Source organism: Dermacentor andersoni, chromosome 11 (assembly GCF_023375885.2).
Source record: "Dermacentor andersoni chromosome 11, qqDerAnde1_hic_scaffold, whole genome shotgun sequence".
NCBI classification, from domain to species: Eukaryota; Metazoa; Arthropoda; class Arachnida; order Ixodida; family Ixodidae; genus Dermacentor; species Dermacentor andersoni.
This window is the reverse complement of record NC_092824.1, coordinates 1,613,151-1,638,907: the sequence shown is the minus strand read 5'-3', so window position 1 is coordinate 1,638,907 and position 25,757 is coordinate 1,613,151. Positions and strand designations below refer to the sequence as shown.

The following is a 25,757-nucleotide window of genomic DNA, read 5'->3' as shown; positions in this document are numbered from 1 at the left end:
GCGGTTGCTGTTTGTCGAACCGACGAAGATCCTCCGCCGCCGACGAAGACGACGAAGAGACCACCTTGACGACATAACGACACGCCGCCGTCCCGACGAAGTCAGGAAGCCAAGACTGCATCGACGAAAGACGACTTGACGACGCGACGTTCCAGCTTCAGCTCAACACAACGCAGCCGTGATCCGACGCCAAGAACTAAATGCAACGCCAGACAAAGAACCACCGACCTCGACGTGCTTCTCGATGGCCACGCAGTCACCGCCTTAGTAGACACAGGAGCCGATTACTCCGTCATGAGTGGACCCATCGCCGCCCAGTTGAGGAAAGTTAAGACAGCATGGCAAGGCCCTCAAATTCGGACCGCTGGAGGACACCTGATTACGCCGACTGGGATCTGCACGGCAAGAATAACCATTCATGACCGGACTTACCCTGCCACCTTCGTTATCCTCCAACAGTGTTCACGAGACGTCATTCTCGGTATGGACTTCCTGAACCAACACGGCGCAATCATCGACCTGAAGTCGAAGTGAATAACGCTGTCCGAAGATAAAGCGATACCGCCGGATAGCCCTCGTAGTCACCACGCCTTGAGTGTGCTTGAAGATCAAGTGAGCATCCCGCCTCGCTCCAGCATTGTTATTTCGGTCGGCAACAAGATACCCGCTGACGCAAAAGGTGTCATCAAAGGCGACCAACGCCTACTACTAGACCGTGAAATTTGCGTCGCAAGAGGGATCGCTCGACTGCATCGAGGGAAAACTGAAGTATTGCTGACAAACTTCAGCCAGGAGTTCAAGCACACTAACAAGGGCACGACGATCGCGTACATCGAGGAAATTTTGGAAACCAGTAATGCGTTTGTCCTCTCGGATTCCGCCGCATCTACGCCGACGACCATAATTCCCGAACCAGACTACGACATAAATCCAAGTCTCCCCGTGATTAAGAAACAGCAGCTCAGAAGTCTGCTCCGACGATACAAAGGCTGCTTTTCGACGTCATCGAGGATTCGACAAACACCAGTCGCCAAGCATCGCATAATCGCCGAGGAGTACGCTCGACCACTCCGCCAGAGCCCTTACCGAGTTTCTCCGCGAGAACGCGAAGCTATAAGAGAACAAGTCGACGAAATGCTGTGCGACGACATCATCCAGCTGTCGAAAAGCCCGTGGGCATCTCCTGTTGTCCTGGTGAAGAAAAACGACGGAACCCTACGTTTCTGCGTCGATTATCGTCGTCTGAACAAGATCAAGAAGAGGGACGGATACCCCCTCCCACGGATAGACGACGCATTGGATCGGCTCTGCAACGCTAAATACTTCTCTTCGATGGACCTCAAGTCTGGCTATTGGCTAATAGAAGTCGACGAAAGAGATCGCGAAAAGACCGCCTTCATCACCCCAGACGGCCTCTACGAGTTCAAGGTCATGCCATTTGGACTGTGCTCAGCGCCTGCAACGTTCCAGCGCGTGATGGACACGGTTTTAGCAGGATTGAAGTGGTAGACCTGTCTCGTTTATTTGGATGACGTCGTTGTATTCGCCGGAAATTTCGACGATCACCTTAGGCGGCTTGCCACAGTACTAGAGGCCATCAAGTCATCAGGGCTCACTCTGAAACCGGAAAAGTGCCGCTTCGCTTACGATGAGCTTCTGTTCCTAGGCCACGTCATCAGCTAGTCTGGAGTCCGCCCTTACCCGCAGAAGACAGCTGCCATCGCAAAGTTCCCGCAGCCCACCGACAAGAAGGCAGTGCGTAGATTTCTTGGCATGTGTGCCTACTAGAGGCGATTTGTCAAGGACTTTTCACGCATCGCTGAGTCGCTGACACAGCTAACTAAATGTGACGTCGAATTCAAATGGGAAACGCCACAGGCAGACGCATTTCAAGAACTAAAACGACTCATGCAGTCGCCACCCGTACTTGCGCACTTCGACGAGCACGCCGATACCGAAATCCACACTGACGCCAGTAGCCTAGGCCTCGGTGCCGTCCTAGTCCAAGGGAAAAGATGGACATGAACACGTTATAGCTTAAGCTAGCCGGTCGTTGTCAAAAGCCGAAGGCAATTATTCTACAACCGAAAAGGAATGCCTCGCCATCGTTTGGGCTACAGCGAAATTTCGCCCTTACTTATATGGCAGGCCATTCAAAGTGGTCAGCGACCATCACGCGTTGTGTTGGCTAGCTAACTTAAAGGACCCTTTAGGACGGCTGGCACGGTGGAGCCTCACACTACAAGAATACGACATCACTGTAACATACAAGTCCGGACGAAAACACTTAGATGCTGATTGCCTATCACGCGCCTCCATATACCCGCCGCCGCAAGATGACGAGGATGACGACGCCTTCCTTGGAATAATAAGCGCGGAAGACTTCGCCGAACAGCAACGAGGAGACCCGGAGCTAAAAGCCCTAGTCGAGTATTTGGAAGGGCACACCGACGTTGTCCCCAGGGCATTTAAGCGTGGATTGTCTTCGTTCACGCTACACAACAACCTGCTCGTGAAGAAGAACTTCTCACCAGTCCGCGCCACCTATCTTCTTGTTGAACAAATAAAACGAAGGACACCTACCAACATAGAAGTGCTAAAAAATGAAAAAATCTAAAAGACGTTTCTTCATGTTGTACCGTCAGCGCTGCGTCTAGATATACTGCACGCCCTACACGACGATCCAACCGCTGGGCCCCTCGGATTCTCCCGGACGCTGTCGAGAATACAGGAAAGGTATTACTGGCCGCGTCTGACCGCCGACGTCGCCCATTACGTCAAGACATGCCGAGAGTGTCAGCGACGCAAGACACCACCGACAAGGCCGGCAGGATTACTACAGCCGATCGAACCTCCTCGCCGACCATTCCAGCAGATTGGGATGGATTTGTTGGGGCCGTTTCCGATGTCAACATCCGGGAATAAGTGGATCGTCGTGGCGACGGACTATTTCACCCGCTTTGCTGAAACTAAAGCTCTACCAAAAGGCAGCGCAGCCGAAGTGGCGAAATTTTTCGTCGAGAACATCCTGCTGCGACATGGTGCCCCAGAAGTCCTCATTACCGACAGAGGAACGGCTTTTACAGCAGAGCACGTCCAAGCCATTCTGCATTACACCCAGACAAGCCACAGGAGGACAACTGCCTACCATCCGCAGACGAATGGTCTCATGGAACGCCTGAACAAGACCCTCGCCGACATGCTAGCAATGTACGTCGACGTCGAGCACAAGGCGTGGGACGGGGTTCTGCCGCATGTAACCTTCGCTTACAACACGGAAGTGCAAGAAACAACACAGATCACGCCGTTTAAGCTGGTTTACGGCAGGAAACCGATGACGACGCTCGACGCCATGCTTCCCCACGTCACTGACGAAGAGACTGTTGACGTTGCTAGCTATCTCCAGCGCGCCGGAGAAGCCCGACAGCTCGCCCGCCTACGGATCAAGAACCAAGAGAGGACCGACAGCCGACACTACAACCCCCGACGACGCTTCGTCGAGTACCAGCCCGGCGACCGTGTTTGGGTTTGGACCCCGATACGCCAACGAGGACTGAGTGAGAAACTATTGCGCCGCTATTTCGGACCCTACAAGGTCATTCGACGTATTGGCGCACTGGACTATGAGGTCGTGCCAGACGGAATTTCGAATTCACAGCGGCGCCGCGCGCGATCTGAAGTGGTCCACGTGGTGCGTCTGAAACCCTTTTACGCACGCTGACGAACTTCCTTATTTTGTTGTTTTCTTTGCTACGGGTGTTTTCTTTATTTGTTTCGTTTGTATGCAGCATCGGGTCGATGCTTTTAAAGAGGGGGGTATTGACACGTGTACTTATCTTTATCGGGCGACTACGTTTCGCCGCCTAAGAAATGTTATCGCACAGCGCGGGACGCGCCTGCATGCATCCGAAGTTTCTGGAAAGTTATCGATGCTTCTATCCGGCTGTCTGTTGTCGCCGAACCTTGTGTTATCAGATTTCATCGCGTGACGCAAATGGTGTAGAACTTTGTGGAAGGCACGCGGGTCCCAACAGTTAGTCTGGAACATTCGACGACTGCTGTATAAAAGCCGACGCGCTTGGCCCGCTGATCAGATTTTTCGACGATCGCCGACTGTGTTCGCCGCTTTCGTTGTGCTATAAGTGTAGCCTGTTTTGTGGGCACAGGTTCGCCCAATAAAATCTAGTTTTGCCTTTCACAGCATTGCTACTGTGTTCTTAACGTCATCACCACGTGCCACTATACAAGCGCTTTAAACATGCCCAAATTGAACTTCTTTAACTCAACCCTACCGTCTCTGATAAAAACTAACCCAAAACGCTTTTGGAACGTTATGAAATGTACCACAGATAGCGTTATAAGTCTCGTAAACAATTCAGGCGATCAAGTTCCGAATCATCTTTGCGCTTCTGTACTAAACAACACGTTTGCCCAGTCATTCTGCACAGAAAATTTAAGTGACTATCCCCCTTATACATCCGTTAACTTTCCGGCGATGAATCCCATTACCCTAGACCCAGCAGGTATCCGAGCCAGAATTTTCAAGATAAAGCGGTCATCATCATGTGGTATTGACGGTATTAATTCCTTGTTTCTCCAAAACACTGCAGAATACAGCTCCATCATACTTACCTTTATTGTTACTAGATCACTTAAAGATAGTGCCCTACCCATTGATTGGAAAACCGGTAAGGTGACCCCGCTTTTTAAATTGGGAAACCCACATCACCCTTTGAATTACAGACCCATCTCATTAACTTCGGTACCCTGCAAAATTTTTGAGCACATCATTTTCACTCACCTTGTAAACGTTCTTGAATCAAACAATTTTTTTAGCCCTGATCAGCACAGTTTCAGAAAATCTTTTTCTTGTGAAACGCAACTAATAACATTCACTAATGACTTGCATGCGTTCTTGGACTCGGGTTTTGCGACGGACTGTATTTCTTTAGACTTTTCTAAAGCCTTTGATAAAGTTAATCACCAGTTACTTATCTGTAAGCTAAGCCTTCTAAATATTCACCCTTTAATATTCAAATGGATTTGCAGCTTTCTTTGTAATCGTACCCAATATGTAACCATCAATGACAATGACTCGCCAGAGATGCCAGTAGAATCGGGTGTACCTCAAGGCTCTGTGTTGGCGCCTTTACTCTTCCTCATTTATATTAACGACCTGCCTAATCAAATCACTAGCTCTGTTTGTTTGTTTGCGGACGATTGCGTAATTTACCGTAAAATAACTAACGATTCTGATATGGTTACATTACAATAAGATCTTGATAACGTTACAACCTGGTGCTCCCACTGGCACATGAATCTTAACACCTCAAAATGTAAATTCATGAGAATCTCACGCAGCCAATTATCTTTTTACAACTATCATCTTAACAACATCCTACTTGAATCAGTATCTTGTTACAAATACCTCGGAGTGCATGCACATTACAAATAATCTCTCATGGAAACGACATATCGAACACATTACATCGAAAGCTAACCGCAGGCTGGGCTATCTTAAACGAAATTTTTCACTCGCACCTTCTTCCCTGAAAAAACAGTTATATGTCACCTACATTCGGCCTAATCTGGAGTATGCATCCTCAATATGGGACCCTCATCAATTAATATTAATTAACAACTTAGAAGCTCTGCTGAATTGGTCCGTTCGTTTTATTCTTAACAATTACCAGCGCACAGCAAGCGTAACTAGCTTGCCCTCAACAGACTTGCCCTCAACATATCTCTCTTTTCCAAACGCAGAAAATCGCTCGCCTTTGTCTGTTCCATAATATATACCAATTAATTCCTTCACTCAAATCACGGAGAGGAAGAAGAAGAGGTGCCGAGCAGTGCAGACGTATCCACGTCGGCTCCCGCGTTCTTAAATATTTTTGGGCGTCTTTCCAAGAATAAGCCTGGATATATATACCTCATCGGAACCGCCAAGTTTCAAGGAATCCACCGATGCCAGAGTTTTATCGGTGGGTGGACTTTTCGTCATATTCTGAGGCTCTTGCTCTACGATCACGCCGACGAGGGAGCTAGCCCTAACGGGCACAGCCTGCTCTCGGCGCGGCGGTGCAAGCAGGCCTGCCTGTAGAGGCAGTCCCACGCTCGCGTTTTCCCGTCTCTGTGCGCGACTGAAGCGACGACACGTGCGTTCATCGAAAGCGACGCAATGCCCGAAGTCGTAACAGTGGAAGGCATGGACGTAACCCAAGAAGATCGCAACGGTGCGGGGTGGATCACTGCCCTCAGCAACCGTAAAAAGCAGGAGACGAAGAGGCCGCCATTACGAGATGGCCAACTGTGGCACCGTGAACAAGACGGCTGGCTACCGCACTGCCAAGGGACCGGCTAAAAGTCTGTTGTCGCAAGTAACGGCAGCTTCGCGACTTCTGAAGCTCCCGAAGGAACAGATCAAGGTTATCGTGCGCCCCAAGGGAGGCCTCGACGTATCAAAAGCCGACGTAGTGCTGCTCGCTCAAGCCCTGGCCATGGCGGCGGCCCTGTCTGAACATCAAACGAAGGAAGACACCGTGTGCCCAAACAAGGTACAGAATATTTTAATCATCGCCACTCCGCACGCCTCTAATGCGAGGGCCTATGCGAGACTAAATAAAATCCATACCAAGTACGGCGCCTACGAAGTCTCAGCGTACGTCGCCGCCCCCGAAGATACGTGCACAGGCGTAATAAGGCACATCGACCACTGTCACGATGAAGGCACGCTTAGAAACATGATTGTGAATGAAAGAAATCCCACGGCACTAGAAGCCAGACGAATCAAGGACTCGCACGTAGTCGTGATTTTATTCAGAGGCATGCGCGTGCCCAACCACGTGATCTGCGGCACAGCCTTGTTGCCATGTTCTTTATACCGACGCCAAGTCGACGTTTGCCATGCTTGCGGCCACGTAGGCCACCGTGCCGACGTTTGCATCAGCAGTGAGGAAGAGAGAGGTAAATGTCGCGGTTGCGGAAAAGCAAAATCGGACAACGAAGAAGAACATCAATGCACCCCCAAGTGCGAGGCGTGCGGCGGGCCCCACGTCACCGGAGACCGAACGTGCAAAAAGCGCTATCAAATCCCATACGTCGTACGATGCCGACGCCGAAGACGCCGACAAAGAGCAAGGAAGGCACAACTGGACGAAGAATCTGACGTCACCGAAGTAATTGGTGACATCTCGTCGGCTGCACCAGCTGCGCGGAGCGGTTCCATCCTAGGTACCCGATCTCTATCCGGAGGGCGCTCACGCTCGAGAAGGAGAGAACCCAAACCGAGGCAAGGCTCCTCCAAATCGAGATCCCGGTCTCGCTCCCAGTCCGTCAAGCGGTCCACGTGCGCTGACAAGGTCAAGGGAGCGACACAGCCGTCTGGGAAGAAGAACGCACCAAGCAGAGAAACGACAGGTGAGGCACAGCCAGAGCATAGGATCGATCCCCGTATCCAAGCGCTCGAAGCAGAAAATAGGGAACTTAGACGCGAGCTCGCAGAGCTTAAGGAATCTTTTAACAGCATGAAAGGAAAACTTATAAACCGGCATGAGGTTAACAACAGTAACCCAGGCCCGTTAGCCGGGCAGTCGAAACGCAAGGCGCCCAACCCGGAACCTTTTAGCGACACAGAGGAGGAAGAAGAGGGTGACATAACCGAGGTCAACGAGACCCCGTCCGCCGCCTCGGCTTCCCCCGTCAAAAACGAGGGTAAACTGGAAAAGACCCTGAGTAGGATTATGGAAATGCTCTCCGCCATAGAGCCGAGAGTAACGCTATTAGAAAGACCTAGGGCTCAGCCCAAAAGTAGACGAAGAATACCTACTGAACCGCTCCCGACCGGATCAAATACCGACGGGGGCGCCAAAGGTATATAAAATTTCACAGTAAACAAGATGGCTATCACAAATAACAATACCGTTAAAATTTGGCAGTGGAACTACGCTAGCTTCCAGAGGCGCAAGGCTCCGTTAGGTCAGCTCGTCAGATCGGTGACAGACAAGCCACAAGTCATTTTACTGCAGGAGACGCTCGCGGAGAAGGAGATTACACTGTCGGGGTATCGTGCAGTAGCGTACAAAGGCGAAACGGGGAAAGGCATCGCCGCCTTAGTTAAAGAGAGCGTTTCTTTTGTGGAGCACACCGTTCCAAAATATCGTAGCGTACTAGAAGCACAGCTGGTCGAGCTCATGCCCAGTTGATCGAGCAACGCGAATGTCTTTATTCTTAATGTCTACAGTTCGCCTGCAGATAAGAACAGGGACTTTAATGCACTATTCCATTCCGCAATCAGGGCAGCCAGAGACGCGCCCCTCTTAATTGCGGGGGACTTCAACGCTCCGAACACGGAATGGGGATACGGGTTTAACAGCACGAAGGGCACTAACTTAGCCGCATGTGCAGCCTATTTTAACCTCACGCTTGTTACAGATCCTAGTTTCCCACTAGAAGGGGTAATTCGGTCAGTCGAGACACAACGCCAGACCTCACATTCTTCCGAAATATCAAGGGCACGTGGGATAATCTCCAAGAGGACTTGGGTAGTGACCACTACGTTCTCGATATCGCGGTGCGGGTCAAACCCAAACCTCCGGTCAAATACGAATACGTCGATTGGGATCTTTTCCGGAAAATTCGTGCCGTAACCGCCCCCTCAAGCGAATCCTACAAAGAACTAATTACCAATCTTAAACAGGCCGTCAAAAACGCGACCAAAGAAATTAGCATAGAACTGGAGGTCCCCAAAATGGACTCGCGGTTAGCGCATCTCCTGGAGGCTAAACACGCTCTTAGAGAGAGGTGGAACATACAGAAATTAAATCGCCGACTGCGAGCAAAACTAACATCACTGAACAAGGAAATAGAGTGCTATTCCAAGCAACTGGCCCTGCAACAGTGGGACGAAACGTGCAACGAAACGGACGGTCGCATGAGAAGAGGTAGTAAGTGGAATCTGCTTAAAAGCCTTCTAAACGATAAACACTCCCGAAATGCGCTAAATCTCGCCGTCGATAGGGTCATACATAAACAGGTCACCTCGGGCCTCACAAACGATCTAATTGTCGATGACCTGGCGCGAACTTACCTACGCGTCGAGGAAGGAGATTCGCAAGGCATAACCGCGAGAGCGATGTACTCGGGGCTACGCAGGCCAGAATTAGACGAACCTTTCACGATTTCAGAAATCGGAGACGTACTCTTCAACCTAAGTGGAAGATCGGCCCCGGGGCCAGACGGGGTCACCAGCAAGCTCCTCCGGAACCTGGACTACAAAGCCATCGAAATCCTACCGGCAGAGAAAAACGAGGTGTGGAGCTCGGGGCAGGTCCCGTCGGAATGGCGCACCGCAAAGGTGGTGCTCATCCCCAAACCGGGGAAACCTCCGCACATAAATAACCTGCGTCCCATCTCTCTAACGTCGTGCATTTGCAAAGTGGCAGAACATGCAGTGCACAATCGAATCGTAGAACACGTAGAAAACCACGAACTATTTACGCATAATCTAATATGTTTTAGAAAGGGACTCTCCACACAGGACGCAATGCTCCTCCTGAAAAGATCTATATTCGATAACGAGACGCGGGACGTACGAGGTATCATTGCACTCGACCTCGCTAAGGCCTTTGATAGGGTGGCTCATGAACACATCTTGACCGAAATTTCCAATCTCAACCTAGGGCGGAAATTCTTTAATTTCACTCTCTCGTTTCTATCCGAAAGGAAAGCGTTCCTTCGACTGGGCACGATCTCGGGCGGTCCTTACGAACTGGGCAACTGCGGAACCCCTCAGGGCTCGGTCCTATCCCCGCTGCTATTTAATATCGCCATGCATAAACTGTCCGAAAGGCTGGCCGCACTCCCAAAAATAGGACATGCAATCTATGCAGACGATATTACAATCTGGTCCCCGGGGGGATCTCTGGCCGATCTAGAACAATCTCTCCAGGCGGCCATAGATGTAACGGAAGAATTCCTTACAAGCACGGGTCTCAAGCTGTCACCGACCAAATCCGAACTCCTCCTCTACAGACAGTCGAGGCAGGGCGTTAGGAACCTCGAGCCTCTGGAAACGCTGCCAGTCAAAATTACAACACGAGAAGGGCACCCCATTCCGAGGGTGAACTCCATGAAAAGTTTAGGACTTCTAATCAACGCCAAAGGCTGTAATGCAGAAGCTCTAAACAAGCTGGGTGCGCAGGCGAAAAACATATTAAGACTCATAACTAGAATCGCAAACAAAAGGGGGGGACTCAAGGAGGACAACCTAATCAGGGTCTTCCAAGCTTTCTTCATCAGTCACATTACTTACACGGCACCGTACCTAAAATGGAGCAAAATTGAAAAGAACAAACTCGACACGCTCATCAGGTCCGGCATCAAAAGAATACTCGGTATCCCAGAATCCGCTAGCACAGTAAAACTACTTCAACTCGGAATTCACAATACCACAGACGAATTAATTGAAGCGCAGTTTATTGCACAGATCTCCAGGCTTTCGTCAACTCAGCCGGGAATCAAAATTCTCGATGAAGCTGGTCAACCCCCTATACAGGCACCGCTCGACAGACACCCCCTGTCTAAATTAGCCCGTGAAGGCATAAAGGTTGAGCCCGTGCCGAGGAACATCCACCCAATATATAACGAAGGTCGCAGAAGAGCGCGGGCTAGAACCATCCTTCGACGAAGCGATCCTTACGGGGCAGACGCATTCTTCGTCGACACCGCCAAATATGGCAGCGAAGACAGGTTTGCAATCAAGGTCGTTGACGCGCGCGGGACACTTATCAGCGCCGCATCAATTTACGCTAAACACGCGAATGAGGCGGAGGAAACCGCGATAGCCTTGGCTCTTCAAGCCGCAAAAGGCCCGGCGACCATTTCCTCCGACTCGCGCACGGCGGTTAGGGCTTTCTCGTCCGCTCTAGTTTGTAAACACGCAGCCGACATCGTCAACAGATCCTTTTGTATTACTACGCGAGGACACATTGGAGGTCTTACATTAGCGTGGTTCCCGGCGCACGTGAACGATGTAACTAACCAAGCGGGTTGCAACCCTAACGAGCTGGCCAACTGCCTGGCGCGTGAATTCACGAACCGCGCCCGAGATAACGGTCCGGCTCTCCCGCAGGATTGCCCCTTCAAAGATAATCTTACGACCTTTCATGAAATTACATCACATTACAGACAAAGCAGGAGAAAATTCCCTCTCCCCAGCCCGAAACTGAACAGGGCTCAGGCTGTTACTTTCAGACTTTTACAGACGAGATCCTACCTCACCCCTAGAGCGCTGAGTTGGATAGACCCGAACTTCCCGCAATCGTGCTCCAAATGCGGTCACGCGTGCTGCTCCTTCGACCACATGCTCTGGCTGTGCCCGTACAACGCGGGCTCCGACTTTCATAACAAGTCCAAGTGGGACGCCTTGCTGAAGAGCTCGGATTTCACAAACCAACTACAGGCCGTCCAGAGGGCCCGCGACGTCGCGGAGAGTCACCACCTCCCTGTCCCGTCGTGGGCGGAGCCAATAACTTGATCGGGGAGCCTTCGGTCCCCCCAATCGAGTTCCTCAGGACACTCTAATAAAGTGCTTGTCACTGTCACCGTCACTCAAATCACGCTTTATCGAACCAGCCTGTTTTACTTCGGCACGCGTGGACCGTTGTCATAACGTGAACATCCCATTCCACAAAACATCTACCTATGGTAATTCATTTCTTCCAAAATCATGCCAGGAATGGAATCACCTACCGGATCCACTAGTCTATATAACTAACACAGATAACTTCCGTAAGGCACTTACTAATATTATCTAGTATGCCTTGATGTGAATATATAACGAAGCAATTCCGTTTTCTCCTGATCAGTATTGTTTATACGTTTTCTTTTTTATTATCCACCTTATCTACAAACAGCGTATTTTGTATTATGCTTTATTTTCTATCATTCTGTGCTGATTGTCTCACTCTAGCTTGTCCTATATACCATGTATTTATATTTTAATCTGGCTTACCGAAGGTTTCCGTTGTTCTTTGTATAATTATTTTTTGTTACCGTAATATGCTTTTTTTGTGTCGCTCTCGCGTTATTTTTACATTGTACCATGCATTGTCATCTGATTAGTATTCGTGTTTTCCTTTCTCCTTTCTTGCATACTTATCTGTATTTATTAGCCCCTCCCCTCTGTAATGCTTCATTGTAAGCCCTGAGGGTACTATAAATAAATAAATTAATAAATTAATTAATAAAGGTGACAAGAATGACTTTGCAAACTATAGGCCTTTGTCAATACTACCTGTTTTCTCGAAAGGGCTGGAGAAAGTAATTTTGACTCGGATGAATAACTTTTGTAGTAAGCATGATATACTGACACCTTCACGATTTGGTTTTCGGAAACACCGGTCCACCGAACTCGCTCTTTTAGAACAAAAAGAATACATTCTAAGATTCCTTAATGACAGAAATTTAGCATTAGGAATATATGTAGATTTTTCGATGGCTTTTGACCACATGAACCACAAGTTACTTTTAAAAAAGCTTCAAGTATATGGCTTTAGAGGAACGTCATTGATGCTTTTGAGCAGCTATCTCGGAAGTCGACAACAGTATGTTGAAATAAACGGTCACCGATCCAATGTTAAAACTCTCTCTTCCGGCGTACCGCAAGGCAGCATTATGGGCCCGTTTCTTTTTAATATATATGTGAATGACATAACACAGATAGACAAAGAAATAAAAATGGTCATATATGCTGATTACACCAGCTTATTCTTTTCAGCCTCGTCTGCTTCGAACGTGGTCATGAAAGCAAATACAGCACTTAGGCAGCTTGGGAAGTGGACAAAATATAACGCTCTAAAAATTAACACTACCAAAACAAAGGCCATTTCATTATTTACCATCCCAAAACAAGGATGTTCATATTAACGATGATATCATTCTTAATAATTTTAAAATAGAGATAGGAAATTCCTTTAAAGTACTAGGTGTACTTTTCAATGAGAGAATTACGTAGGATGACCACACAAATGGCTTAGCATCTAAGCTGTCACATGTCCTTGGATCGATTTACACTCATAAGAACCTCCTCCCTATAAAAGTGAAATTGCTATTTCACAATTCATTGTTCTGTTCCCATCTAAATTATTGTCATTTGGTCTGGGGGGAGACAGCCCTCACAAATCTACGAAAATTACACGTTCAGCAGAAAAGAATGCTCAGAGTAATATACAATGTAGCATATGACCACCCATCTAAACCTATCTTTATGAAAGACAACATAATGCCGATTCATGATCTGTACGCATACCGCCTAATCACTAAATACATTACCGAGGTCAAAAATAGTCTCCTTCATTACACAACTGGCATCACTGCAGAAAAGAACTTTCACTTACGCAACCAGAAACGCCGATATTTGGTACATACATTCATTCAGAACCGGTTACGGACAACATATGCTCAGAAACACTCTTCCACAGCTCTTAAACCTGTGCCAACATTACAATTTAAATCTCCAACGCACCCGGCCAAAAGATTTGCGTCATTTTGTTTCAGTTATACGCGAAAGGGCGACACTTTCTGTTTGAAGTGTAGGACATGATATTATGCACATCGCTTTGTTTTTTTGGAATTGTACATTTTTGTAAAAATTCTCATTTGTGATATTCCTTTTTGTCTGTACTCATACGCTTGTACTGTTTGCCTTTCTTTTTCTAAACATCATGTATTGTATCGGGGAGGCGAGAGCCCGTCAAGCTGGATATCTAGCTTTTTCTCTCCCCCTCCCACATCCTTGGGATGGAAAATAAAGGCATTATTATTATATGGGCAGTGCTTAACGCCTGCTTCACCTCCGCCGTGAGTCGGACCGTCACTGCACTATCTTCAGGATCAGCGCAGTATGGCGAGTGCTTAACGCCTGCTTCACCTCTACCGCGGGTCGGGCAGGTATTGCAGTATCGTCGGGATCGGGGCACGTATGGGGAGCGCTCAACGCCTGCTTCACCTCCACCGCGGGTCGGGCCGGTATTGCACTATCTTCGGGATAACAGCACGTATCGGGAGTTCTTAACGCCTGCTTCACCTCCGCCGCGGGTCGGCACGGCGTTCCACTATCTTCGGTATAGGCCCACCAATTTGTAGTGCTTAACGCCTGCTTCAGCACCGCCACTCATTATCTTCGGGATCAATCCGCGTAAGGGGAGTGCTTAAAGCCTGCATCACCTCCGCCGTGGGTCGGGCCAGTATTTCACTATCGTTAGGCTGGGCGCACGTATGGAGTTTACTAAACGCCTGCTCCACCTCCGCCCTGAATCTGGCCGGAATTGCAGTATCATCGGGATCGGCGCAGATATGGGGAGTGCTAAACGCCTGCTTCACCTCCGCCGCGGTTCGGGCCGGTATTCCACTATCGTCGGGATCGTCACACGTATGGGGAGTGCTTAACGACTGCGTCACCTCCGCTCCTGCATTACCTTCCGGATCGGCCCATGTATGGGCAGTGCTTAACGCCTGCTTCACCTCCGGCGTGGATCGGGCCGGCATTGCACTATCTTCAGGATCGGCGGACGTATTGGCAGTGCTTACCTACTGCTTCACCTCCGCCGCCGGTCGAGTCGCTATTGCACTATCGTCGCAATCGGCGCACGTATGGAGAGTACTAAACACCGGCTTCACCTCCGGCGCGGGTCGTGCCGGCATTGCATTATCGTCGGGATCGGCCAACGTATGGGGAGTGCTTTACTGCTTGACCTCCGCCGCCGGTCGGGCCGGTATTGCACTATCGTCGCGATCGGCGGACGTAAGGGAACTGCTAAACGCCTGCTTCACCTCCGCCACGGGTCGACCCGGCATCGCACTATCGTCGGGATCGGCGCACGTATGGGGAGTGCTTAACGCCTGCTTCGCCTCCATCGCGGGTGGGCCCTGCATTGCAGTATCGTCGGGATCGGCGCACGTATGCCAAGTGCTAAACGCATGCTTCACTTTCGACGCGGGTCGAGCTGGTATACAACCATTTAGGTATTGGCCTACGTATGGGAGTGCCTAACGCCTCTCCTCCTCCGCCACGGGTCGGACCACGGCGGAGGTGTTTTTTTTTTTTAAGCATCATGTATTGTATCGGGGAGGCGAGAGCCCTTCAAGCTGGATATCTAGCTTTTTCTCTCCCCCTCCCACATCCTTGGCATGGAAAATAAAGGCATTATTATTATTATTATTATTATTATTATTATTATTATTGCTCTATCTACGGGATCGGCCCACGTATGGTAAGTGCTTAATGCCTGCTTCAACTCCACCGAGGGTCGGCCCGGCATTGCACTATCTTCGGGATCCGCATATATGGGGATTGCTCAACGACTGCTTCACCTCCGCCGCGGGTGGCGCCGGGTCGCGGGTCGCTTCGGATCGGCGCACCGTATGGGGAGTGCTTAACACCTGCTTCACCTCCGCCGAGTGTCGGGCCGGTATTTCACTATCTCCGGCATAGACCCACGTGTGGGGAGGAGTGCTTAACGCCTGCTTCAACTCCGCCGCGGGTCGGCACGGCGTTGCACTCTCTTCGGGATAGGCCCATGAATGGGCACTGCTTAACGCCTGCTTCACCTCCGCCGCAGATCGGACCGTCGTTGCACAATCTTCGGGATCAGCGCAAGTATGAGGTGTGCTTAACACCCGCTTCCCCTCCGCCGCGGGTCGGGCCAGTATGGACAATCTTCGGGATCGACCCACGTATGGGGAGTGCTTAACGCCTGATTGACCTCCGCCGCGGGTCGGGCTGGTATTGCACTATCGTCGGGATCGGCGCACGTTTCGGGAGTCCTTAACGCCTGCTTCACTTCCGCCACTGCATTGTCTTCGGGCCGGCCCACGTCTCGGGATCGCTTAACGCCTGCTTCGTCTTCGCCGCGGGTCGGGCCGGTATTGCAGTATCGTCGGGATTAGCGGGATGAATGTAAACCCCAGTTGCCTTATCATTCAGCCCAGTCGAAATTTGCTTAAAGAGCAATAGCTGGACAGTGCTTAGATAACACCCTGAAGAAATCTGGTTTTCATTTTATGGCAAGAAGTTTCGAAAGGCATGTGACATGGCTTTTGTCGGCAGGGTATCCTGACAGTGTTCTAGTATCTATTGCTGAGGCGAAGTTGAAAAAAGGAACAAAAATAATATATGCTTTCTAGAGGGAAATAGATTACGCACTGTAGTAATTTGGTACATGCAGAATTCTTCGCACGACCTAAAAAGGACAGGAAATCGTAGCAATATCAGAGTATTGCTATCGCGCCCTGAGAAGCTAGGGTAGCTTTCCCAAATGACTAATCTTTTGCAGAAAAAAGAAAGGACCGTGCCTTGTCAAACATCGTGATCCTTTTGGAACTTGTGTGTCTGGCGTGGTATAATGAATTCGCTTATCGTGTGGTTCCAGCAATGATCAGTCAGACTGGAAGGTGTCTGAATGATCGACTTCTAGAACACAGGAGGAAGGTGGAGAATTACCGCGATGGGGAATCTTTCTGTGCATTGTCATGACACTGAAATACAGAACAAGAAGCCGTGTAAACCCTTGTTCAACATGTGTAGGGCAGTAGCCAAAAATAAGAATCCGGACGTTAGGTAGATTATTGAAGGAGATTGCATTAGAAGGCAGGTTTGTCATGTGTCAACGCACGCTCTGTTTTTCTGTCGTCCAAAGAAACTAATTTTCTGAGCATGGCTAACTGATGTGGGCATTTCGGTCTTGTGACGTCATGAAAGAAAGTGTTCAAATAATACAGGTCTGTAAGCACACGGCCAGTTAGATGCAAGCGCTTGCGTTTTCTGGTCCTGACTTTGTCCTTGTTTGTGCGCGCTTGAGTAATCAACTAGCCCAAAAGTCGGTGCTCTTGAGTTTATGCTGTACATCTTAAGCAAACCATCCCTCGAGCGCTCACCAATTTTCTAGCCCTTTTCAAAAGAGCCACAAGAGGCGGAATCATTTTCTCTGGCATTTTCATACGTAACATGTACTTGACGCAGGAAAGTGCTCTTCGAGAAAGTGAAGACAGCGCTTGCGGAGAACCTCTATGCTGCAGCGCGCATGTACGCAGTGTGATCCTTACCGCCGTCTCGACGAGGTTGACTCTCTGCTGGCGCAGCTTGTACAGCAGGCCCATAACGTCGACACGCTTCTCGGCCCGCGCCATGTCGAGCGCCGCCTCCATCAGGACGATGGTGCCCGTGCGGCCGACGCCAGCGCTGCGAAGCGAGACACGTGCGATAGAGACGGCTGGACACGCGCTCGCTTTTGGAATACGTGGCCTTGAGTTTCGCGTCAGCTGAACTGTGCCCGTCGGTTAGAAGCTTTTGCGCGTTTGCTTGGCCTGCGCTTCTGAACACGTTTTCGTGCGTCAACGATCTCAAAGATGTAAAAAAAGCTATTATACCTACATGCCTGCGTTCAACTCTACTGCTATTAAAAAAATGTTTATATAGCACCATGTCAAACGCAGGCTTATTAACTTACTCTCTGATTACCGGCACCTTTGCTAGACGTTGAACTGGTTCGTCAGATTTTCTTCACTGTGTGTACACGAGCAACCTGTGCAAACTTGCCTGCAGCCTACAGAATACGCTCGCATTGCCAGCTGCCCCACCAAGCTACACTTGCGAATCTGCATTAAGGGCAGCAGACCTGATTCCGGTTTGCCCGAGCACCAACCACCAGAGATTTCATTTACAGGTAAGGCTAAGCTGATGCGCTCCAGCTTGCCGCTGTGGAATAGGGAAGAGGGGAGCACATAGCGATCGGAAGAAGAGCACCAGACGCCTACACAGCCCTTCCACAGCTTAAGTGGAAGCTTGCTATTTAGGACTACAACATTGTTCTCCGCTTCACGATAAATATAGGCACACAAGTTCCTCTTGCAGTTCCTGCGCTTTGGCATAGCTCGGGTGTGCAGGCTGGAGGTGCGCGCGATTTGCCGATGTCGGCGTCTGAAAGACGGGAACGATTGTTTACCAAGGACGAAGTGCGTGTCCGCAGCAAAAGACTGCTCAGAACGTTGGGATAGAATGGCGAGCCTAGCAAGAACCGAGGTAACATTTACTTCCCGGAACCACCGGAATTCAAAGCTTATGGGAGCATCTGTGGAGACAAGCAAGGCATGTTTAGAGTATTGGTAGAAGAAAGGAAGGCAAAAGATCGATAGAGCTGGCGTCGTTACAGGCATAGGTAACTTTAGAGGACTTCTAGCACAGGTAGCTAGAGATTGCAATAGATATAGTAACTCCTGATAAGCTCACGCATGAACAACGACTATTTTTCGTCTCTCCATTTTATTTCTTGTCACTTCATTTCTTTTCTCCTTAAATATTCGGATGTATTCATAAGACGGCAGGAAGGGGGAGCGCGGGAAGGCCCGGGCTCCGTTTGAGGTGACAATGCCAGAACCAACTAAGAGAACTTCAAAAATAGAAAGAAACTGCAGAAAGTGCAACATTGTGTCGGACGGTAAACAAAACAAATAACAAAGATCAGATTTGGGGTGAAGTCGCGGAAGAGCATGTTCCGGGAGATTTAGCAAGACATGGTCAGTTAAGATTTCCAGAAAACTTTCGCAGTGAGGGCATAAAACTTTTTTCTGCGAGGCTGTTCCAATTATTTATTGCGTCAGGGTATAATAGAAAGTTCCTTGCAGATGACTGGGTGATAGGACTGCGGTTTCAGCGGGAAGAGGGGTGGATCTAAGAGAGAATCCTGGAGTGCAGATGGTAATGAAAGCAGTGAGGCAAGCAGAGACGAGAGACGATCCGGCGGGAGGCAATCGGTGGTAATTCAAGTTTTGGCTTTAGTGCGGCTATGCTAATTCCGCGAAAGTCGTGGGAAGCCGAGCAGCGTGATGTTACATTGCTTCTGTGAAACAGGTCAGCGAATTTATTCTCGCTTTTAGGGAAGGCAATATGGAAGAGCCTGCCATTAGAAATAATTGATGATCACATCAAATAGGTCTTTTTTGAACGCACTCTTATTTAATCCGTACATATAATAATTCAGTTGCGCACTTTCATAAAAAGTGTTCGCGGCGTCTCCCACCTGCAGTGTAGAAGGAGCGGCGCCTTGCTGGATGGCGCGTGTGCCTTGGCGAGCTCGATCATCTCGACCAGCGACAGCGGGTGGGCCGGCACGCCGTGGTCGGGCCACGCCGTGAAGTGAAACTGCTTCACCACACGCTTGGACGCCGCGCCAGACTGCGACACACAAGAGCATATCACCTTATATGGTCTATGACGGCCACCAGGCTCTGCCACTCTCCACAACTGCTTCTCCAGATACTTGCTACTGGGTCTGCCTGCGCGAAGGGCACGACACTTCAAGCCACTGCTGAGAATTTGCGGCCGCAGGCTACAAGTGCTAAGTTGCTGTTCTCCTATTCCTTCCGCATTGGAATGGCCGACAGCCCTGCTTGCGACACCTGCGGCTGCGACGAGACGATCGCACACCTCCTCTGTGACCATCCAGGTTATAATGTGCCAAGAAAAGTGCTCGTGACCGCGCTCGAAAAGCTGGACAATCGCCCCTTCACAGAAGATAAAGTTCGAGGACACTGGTCCAGACGGGTCTCGGCACTCAAGGCCTTAAGGGCTTTTCTGAAGTGTTTAAGGGCCTGTGAAACATGCGACCGCCTTCGACTGTTGTTGCGCGTAACATCGCGTTACTGCGTGAATTTTTTTCGTTTTCTTTCTCTCTTCTTTCTCCTTTTACTCCCTTTACCCCTTTCCCCAGCACAGGGTAGCCAGCCGATATTTACACTGGGTAACCTCCCTGTCTTTCCTTTTCTTTTGTCTCTATATCTCTTGCTGTTCTGTTTTGTTTGGCTGTGCGACGCTTTCCTCGTGCGCACGTCGTCGCTTTGTCTTACCAGCGGCCATCCAGTTACGAAAACAAGCTATCTACATCGTGTCAGCTGCCAAGCCACGGTCACGGCCGGTGGCGCTGCCTTCGCTCATTGGTGACGCCAGCGTTGCTGACGAGGCCACATCGGCAGAAAAGCAGCGGAACATCATGGAATCTCCGCCATTTGCGCATCTCCTAATGTGATGTGGCTGTTTCATTCAATGATCACTTCACGCTAATCTAGTGTTTCGCTGAGCACGCCGCTTCAAGCGGCCACGCAATCTACTGAGGGAAGGAACGTGTCCTTGCCATGGAATAAGAGCTATCTCGACGCCTTTATCTTGAGTCGCTCATGATTCAGACTACGCCACACACTCTGAACAGGAGCGATGGCAATCTGCCGTTAGTGTATGCGCGTTGCCTGCGTCACGTGTTCAAGACTATTTAAAGGAGCTGTTCGAAAACCTTTGTTTATTTTACCTGTGAACAACGCTCCCGTGTGGGAGCCGAGACGTCTTCTTTTCTTTTAAATTTTACTTTGCTCGGCGTAGCGCCCCTGGGTTTACCTGCCTTTTCACCATGTTTCATCCCGACCAGACGGGCTTCTGCCAAACACTGAACTTCACTTCACGCCAGAGAATAAGTGGATTGATAGTTCGGACTAAGTAGCGCTACGGCAAGTAATCTTCCCTGAAAACTGCGCTGTTGAATATTTTTGCACAGCTAAGTATAAATGATTATATGATAAATTGTTTCATCCTTTGCGCACAGCAAATAGAAAGCCGCTTACATCATCCGCTTTCTTTAAAATTATGGGGTATTACGTGCTAAAACCACTTTCTAATTATGAGGCACGCCGTAGTGGAGGATTCCGGAAATTTCGTCCACCCGGGTTTCTTTAACGTGCACCTAAATCTAAGTGCACGAGTGTTTTCGAATTTCGCGCCCTTTGAAATGCGGCCGCCGTGACCGGGATTTGATCCCGCGACCTCGTGTTCAGCAGCCCAGCACCATAGCCATTGAGCAACCACGGCGGGTCATCATCCGCTTTCTCTACAGTAACAATTTTAGCAGGCTTTTAGTAGCTCAAGATTTCAACTCATATGGTGAAGCTTTACTGACCAAGCAGCAGTACAGGTGGATCCACTATTAGAGGGAACACGCGAGCGCCGGAGTCATGTAAGGAGCCGCCATGTCTTCCTAGCGCTATGTAGAGCTGCTGTAAATGCCACCAAACGCACATTTGCTACTAAGGTATATGCTACAAGCTACATTCGGTAGGCTACACAGTAACTCGTGGGTCACGAATTTCTCAACTCATTGCGACTCTTGTTTCTAGTTGCCAATTTTGCACGAAATGTGCTGCACAATTAGGGAAAAAACAGACGACGTAACTGGTGAGAGTCATATTGCTTATGGGTTTAAGGGTTGTTGCATGGTTTTATAATGCATACTGTTCCGCATTACTTTATTTTCCACCATATCTAACCCATATCGCGGGTATATGGCTCCGAGGATCTGCCAGCGTAGCGGCGAGCCGTCACTCGAGGAAATCGTGAAGCAAAAGCAAAAGTTAAAGGCAACGGGCGTTCTTTCCGGCCGCAACTCGTTCTACGAGCATGCAGACCAGCTGACTACGAGACGAATCCTTTTCCAGGTCTGTGGATCAGTCTAAAAAAGAAGGTTGAACTAACGAAGCAACAGCGATGCGCGTGACCGTTGAATATATGGTGACAACTGAACGCATCTCGATTTAATCGCGTGGGCACCGAATCGATGAGAAAACTGGCCTCCACACACCAGGAGATGCCGATAACTGCCGCTTTACAAAAGGAGTGAAAAAGGCAACAAAATGTTGACCGCTGAATAGCTGTCAAGTCTCAAGATTCATTTGGCGGCACTTTAGGAATATGTGCTAGAAGTGGTGGCGTGAGCACGGAGGCGCGGGGGTATGCCGCTTAATTTCGGGTGGGGGCAGGCGAGGGGGTCGGGACCCCCACCGGGCCCTTCCCTAAGCATGTGCCTGCCGCAGCATGCAGCGGCAGGCACATGCCTTCGTATACACATGCCTGCCGACTGTGAATAGACACATGCCTATTCAGCATGCCTTCGTATAATGAATTAGTCGCGGCTGCATCGTCCTTCCATATGTTTTTCTTCTCAATGTGAAAGTAGCTTTTGCGCTGTCGTGTCTAACCTGAATGTAATTGTTGCGCAATATCAGTAGGACCAAACTTGCGCGATCACGTGAAGATCCCTTGCACATTCCAAAAACCAAATAAGAATCGTCGGCCAATCATGCGTGCGTGACAGAGCAATTGAAAGCGAATTCAAGAACTGAAAAATAATGCGGAAACTGCCTTGTATTTGTCTAAGTATGCGTCAGCGAACTTCCAAATTTAAGTTGGCCCCTTCACCAAATTTAAACTTCACCCACCCCTAAATTTCTAGTTCATCATCATCATCAGCCTGGTTACGCCCACTGCAGGGCAAAGTCCTCTCCCATACTTCTCCAACAAGTTCTAGTTCGCTAAACCCTAAATTTCAAGTAGGCCCACGTCCAACTTTCATGTTCGCCCACCCCAGATTTCAACTTGGCCTATGCCCAAGTTTAAGCTGCCGACCCCCAAATTTAGGTTGGCCGACCCCCAAATTTCAAGTTGGCCCACCTGAGATTTCAACGTGGCCTATCCCCAAGTTTAAGTTGCCAACCTCCAAATTTAAGTTGGCCGACTCCCAAATTTCAAGTTCGTCCACCCCCACATTTCAAGTTGGTCTACCTTCAGATTTCAATGTGGCTTATCCCCAAGTTTAAGTTGGACAGCCCCCAAATATAAGTTGGCCGACCCCCAAATTTCAAGTTGGCCCACCCCAGATTTCAACGTGGCCTATCCCCAAGTTTAAGTTGCCAACACCCAATATTAAGTTAGCCGATCGACTCCTAAATTTCAAGTTCATCTAGCCCCAGATTTCAAGTTGGTCCACCCTCAGATTTCAATGTGGCTTATCCCAAAATTTATGTTGGCCAACCCCCAAATTTAAGTAGGCCGACCCCTGAATTTCAAATTGGCCCAACCCGAAATTTAAGTTGTCCCATCACCACATACTGGCCGTTATTTTTTCCAGGGCCTGCATTCATTGTATCTAAGTGACTGACGCCTATGTCGAACTCAGGTGGGAAGAATCGTCCTTTACAAGCAACTATTTCTATTTTCAGTAGAACAGGCAACGCATCCTAACAATCACGAAAATTGCGATCGAGACAATGTACCTTCTTACATATTTGTTCACAGTGGAAAGCAGAACAAAGGAATTTTCGGCGTACAGGCGGCAGACGGATGGACGAATCTGTTAGCCATATACAGCTTCGCGGTAAAAATGCATGACCATCTTTACGCTTCTTGCTGCAGCTATATGCGCTACAGCACGGCGTAGCCCTAGCACAACACCGCGGGAATCACAGCGTGCAACGTTCGCTGTGCCGAGCTAGCCGAGCTAAGTAAAAAAAAAGGCGCCAACGAAAAGGAAAAGAACAAGCAAAACGCAAGATGAGCGCGTTTGCAAAGGCAACGGCCGAGAGACGAATCGTCATGCAGAGAACGGGTGCAGAACTGATTCCCTCGGAGGGGTAGGGCAAGGGGCGAGGAGGAGGCGAGGAGGTCGAGCAGCGGCGGCAGAGTTCAAAGAGTGGCGGTACTTTCAAATTATCAAGATACTTTACGTGAGCCAGGCGCTCGCGTGTTCCCTCTAACAGTGGGCCCACCTGTAGCTTGCACACCACTCAAAATGCCTTACGATAGAAGTATATGACCAAAGAAAATTTCATACGAGACAGAGGAAGACGGAGACTGGACTGACATAACATAACAATGCTTGTTGGTGGGACAGTTGTCTTGGATTACTTGATATGTAGACTGCAGAACAGAGCGCCCAAAAATTGTCTACCTTCGTGCTTTCATATTGTTACGGACGAGGCGTATTCACCAACAGATGATGGATGACATGAACGAGTCTAGAAAGAACAGTCCAGCGCTGGTTTTGTTCTACGCTCCGCACCAAAAAGATCCGTCGTCCTCTTCTTCCTTTCACCTCAAGCAAGGCGTTAAAACATGAAGGGCGTGACACATGCGCTCGAAGAAGCTCGTAAATTCCGTACAAACCAATAAACACACAGCAATAGCGTTCGTCCTTGTTTGTTCCCTGTATCTGTGACAATTTTCTTTGTTTCTTTTGCACTAGTTTTTGAATTCAACTTGGTAGACCAAGCAGCCGAACAGTCAGTCCTTGAGAAGGTGGAGGCTTGAGAAGATTGTTGTCGAAGCGAGCCGGGGTGACAGAAACGTAAGGAAAATAGCCGAAGGCGTCGCTATTGTTATCTTTTATTTAACAACTTTTATCATCATCCCAAGCAGGGTATAAGAGGCTGGGCGCTTCTCAATTTGCACTCCGCGCACGAGAGGGAAGAGCGAGGGATCAAGCGACGCGAAACAGCGGACAGATGCTCTGCGTGGTGCGTCTGCATAATGTATCGAAGAAGTGCCTGTTGCCAACCCTATTACCACGACAATTTACGATATGAAATAGTTCAATCGAAAAACGTACGACAGGAATTACCGCCCGGTCGGCCACAGGATCAACAAAAAGGGAGTGTTTCTGCAGCCAACATTCCTGAACTTATTCCAGCTTGTCTTCGTCAGGGCAGCTGTAACGACGACTGCTAGCACATGGCGTCGGGCTTCTTGGTTTTCCGATGTTCAATACTACCACTAGGGAACAGTACACGTGTGCTTAGTCTTTGTTTCGCGTTGCGTGTCTCGTTTAGCGCTGGTATCGCAGAACAACCTGATGACGATAAGTGTCTACATCGAAAGGTTCACTCCAGTGGTATCACGTATTCGACTCCCGTGGATCATGTGAAAAAGGTTTCGTGTGCTTATAGAAAAGTTCTTGTTTATACCAAAATAGCTGAGAGGTATAACGCGCAAAAACAACTGTTTATTTTTGAAGCACACCCTAATTTTTTTTTTATTTTTTATTTATTGATACAGGGCGGGTTCAATATACCGGGAATAAAAAATATAAATATGCATAAAATGGCGCTGAATATAACCCCACGTTAGCAAACGCCAAACGCAATCTGTGTAAATGTAAACAAGAATGTCGAAAACATTATATTCAAACAAAACAATTTCGAAGGGCACCTTAGCACTTCTTACGAGTTATGTATGAGAAAACAATAGTCTCCAATCGAACGCCGCTGAGCGGTCGTTTGAGTATTGCGCTGCGAGCAATGTACCATAGCTGTACGTGTTGCCCGAGCTAGCAAGCAGCAGCTGCTTTTGTTTCCAACGCTGCACGCCACCGACGTCCTGCGTGATCAGAGACTGAGGAAGCGGCAGCGGCCAGCAAGGCGCGGGCAGGCACGGACAGGCGCGGGCAGCATCTAAGCCCAGTGGGTGCGAGCGAGAGACAGAAAGGAACAGCGTCGGCTTCCGAGAGCAAGGATGAAGTTGCGTCAAGGCGACACCGGCTTCCCTTACGCAAAAGCTGGTGCGCTGTCAGGACAGCAGGTGTTCCGTCTCGCCCACTCTGCTCCGTCGAGGGAAGTTCCTGATGTGGCGTCGCAGCCAGTGGGAATTTGCCTGCCGTTTCGATGCTACAGACGACAAACGCCGGCTTTTTCACTCAATGTGCCATTTCACGCTTTCGTATCGAAGGTGAGATCACGGATTACAGAGAAGTCACGCATGGACCGAGTAAGGCAGGGAAAGTGACGAAGGAACAGAATGGGGTTTAAATGTTGATAAACAAAATAAAATGTTGACAGTTTGTGCTCCATGCGTGTAACCGCGTTCCTTCTTTTGTCTGCTTTTTACGCGC

At 49.2% G+C, this 25,757-nt stretch overlaps 1 protein-coding gene across 3 annotated transcripts in view; it reads right to left on the bottom strand.

The window, feature by feature from the left end:
- Positions 1-25,757, bottom strand: part of LOC126517808 (receptor-type tyrosine-protein phosphatase kappa-like) — a 472,380-nt gene that overhangs the window by 93,881 nt on the left and 352,742 nt on the right. For all 3 annotated transcript variants that reach the window (XM_050167603.3, XM_055064334.2, XM_072285643.1), the window contains 2 exons: positions 19,077-19,231; positions 17,104-17,239 (listed from right to left, as the gene is read on the bottom strand). In XM_050167603.3, coding sequence (XP_050023560.1) covers positions 17,104-17,239; positions 19,077-19,231 — 291 coding nt within the window. The remainder of the gene's footprint in view (positions 1-17,103; positions 17,240-19,076; positions 19,232-25,757) is intronic.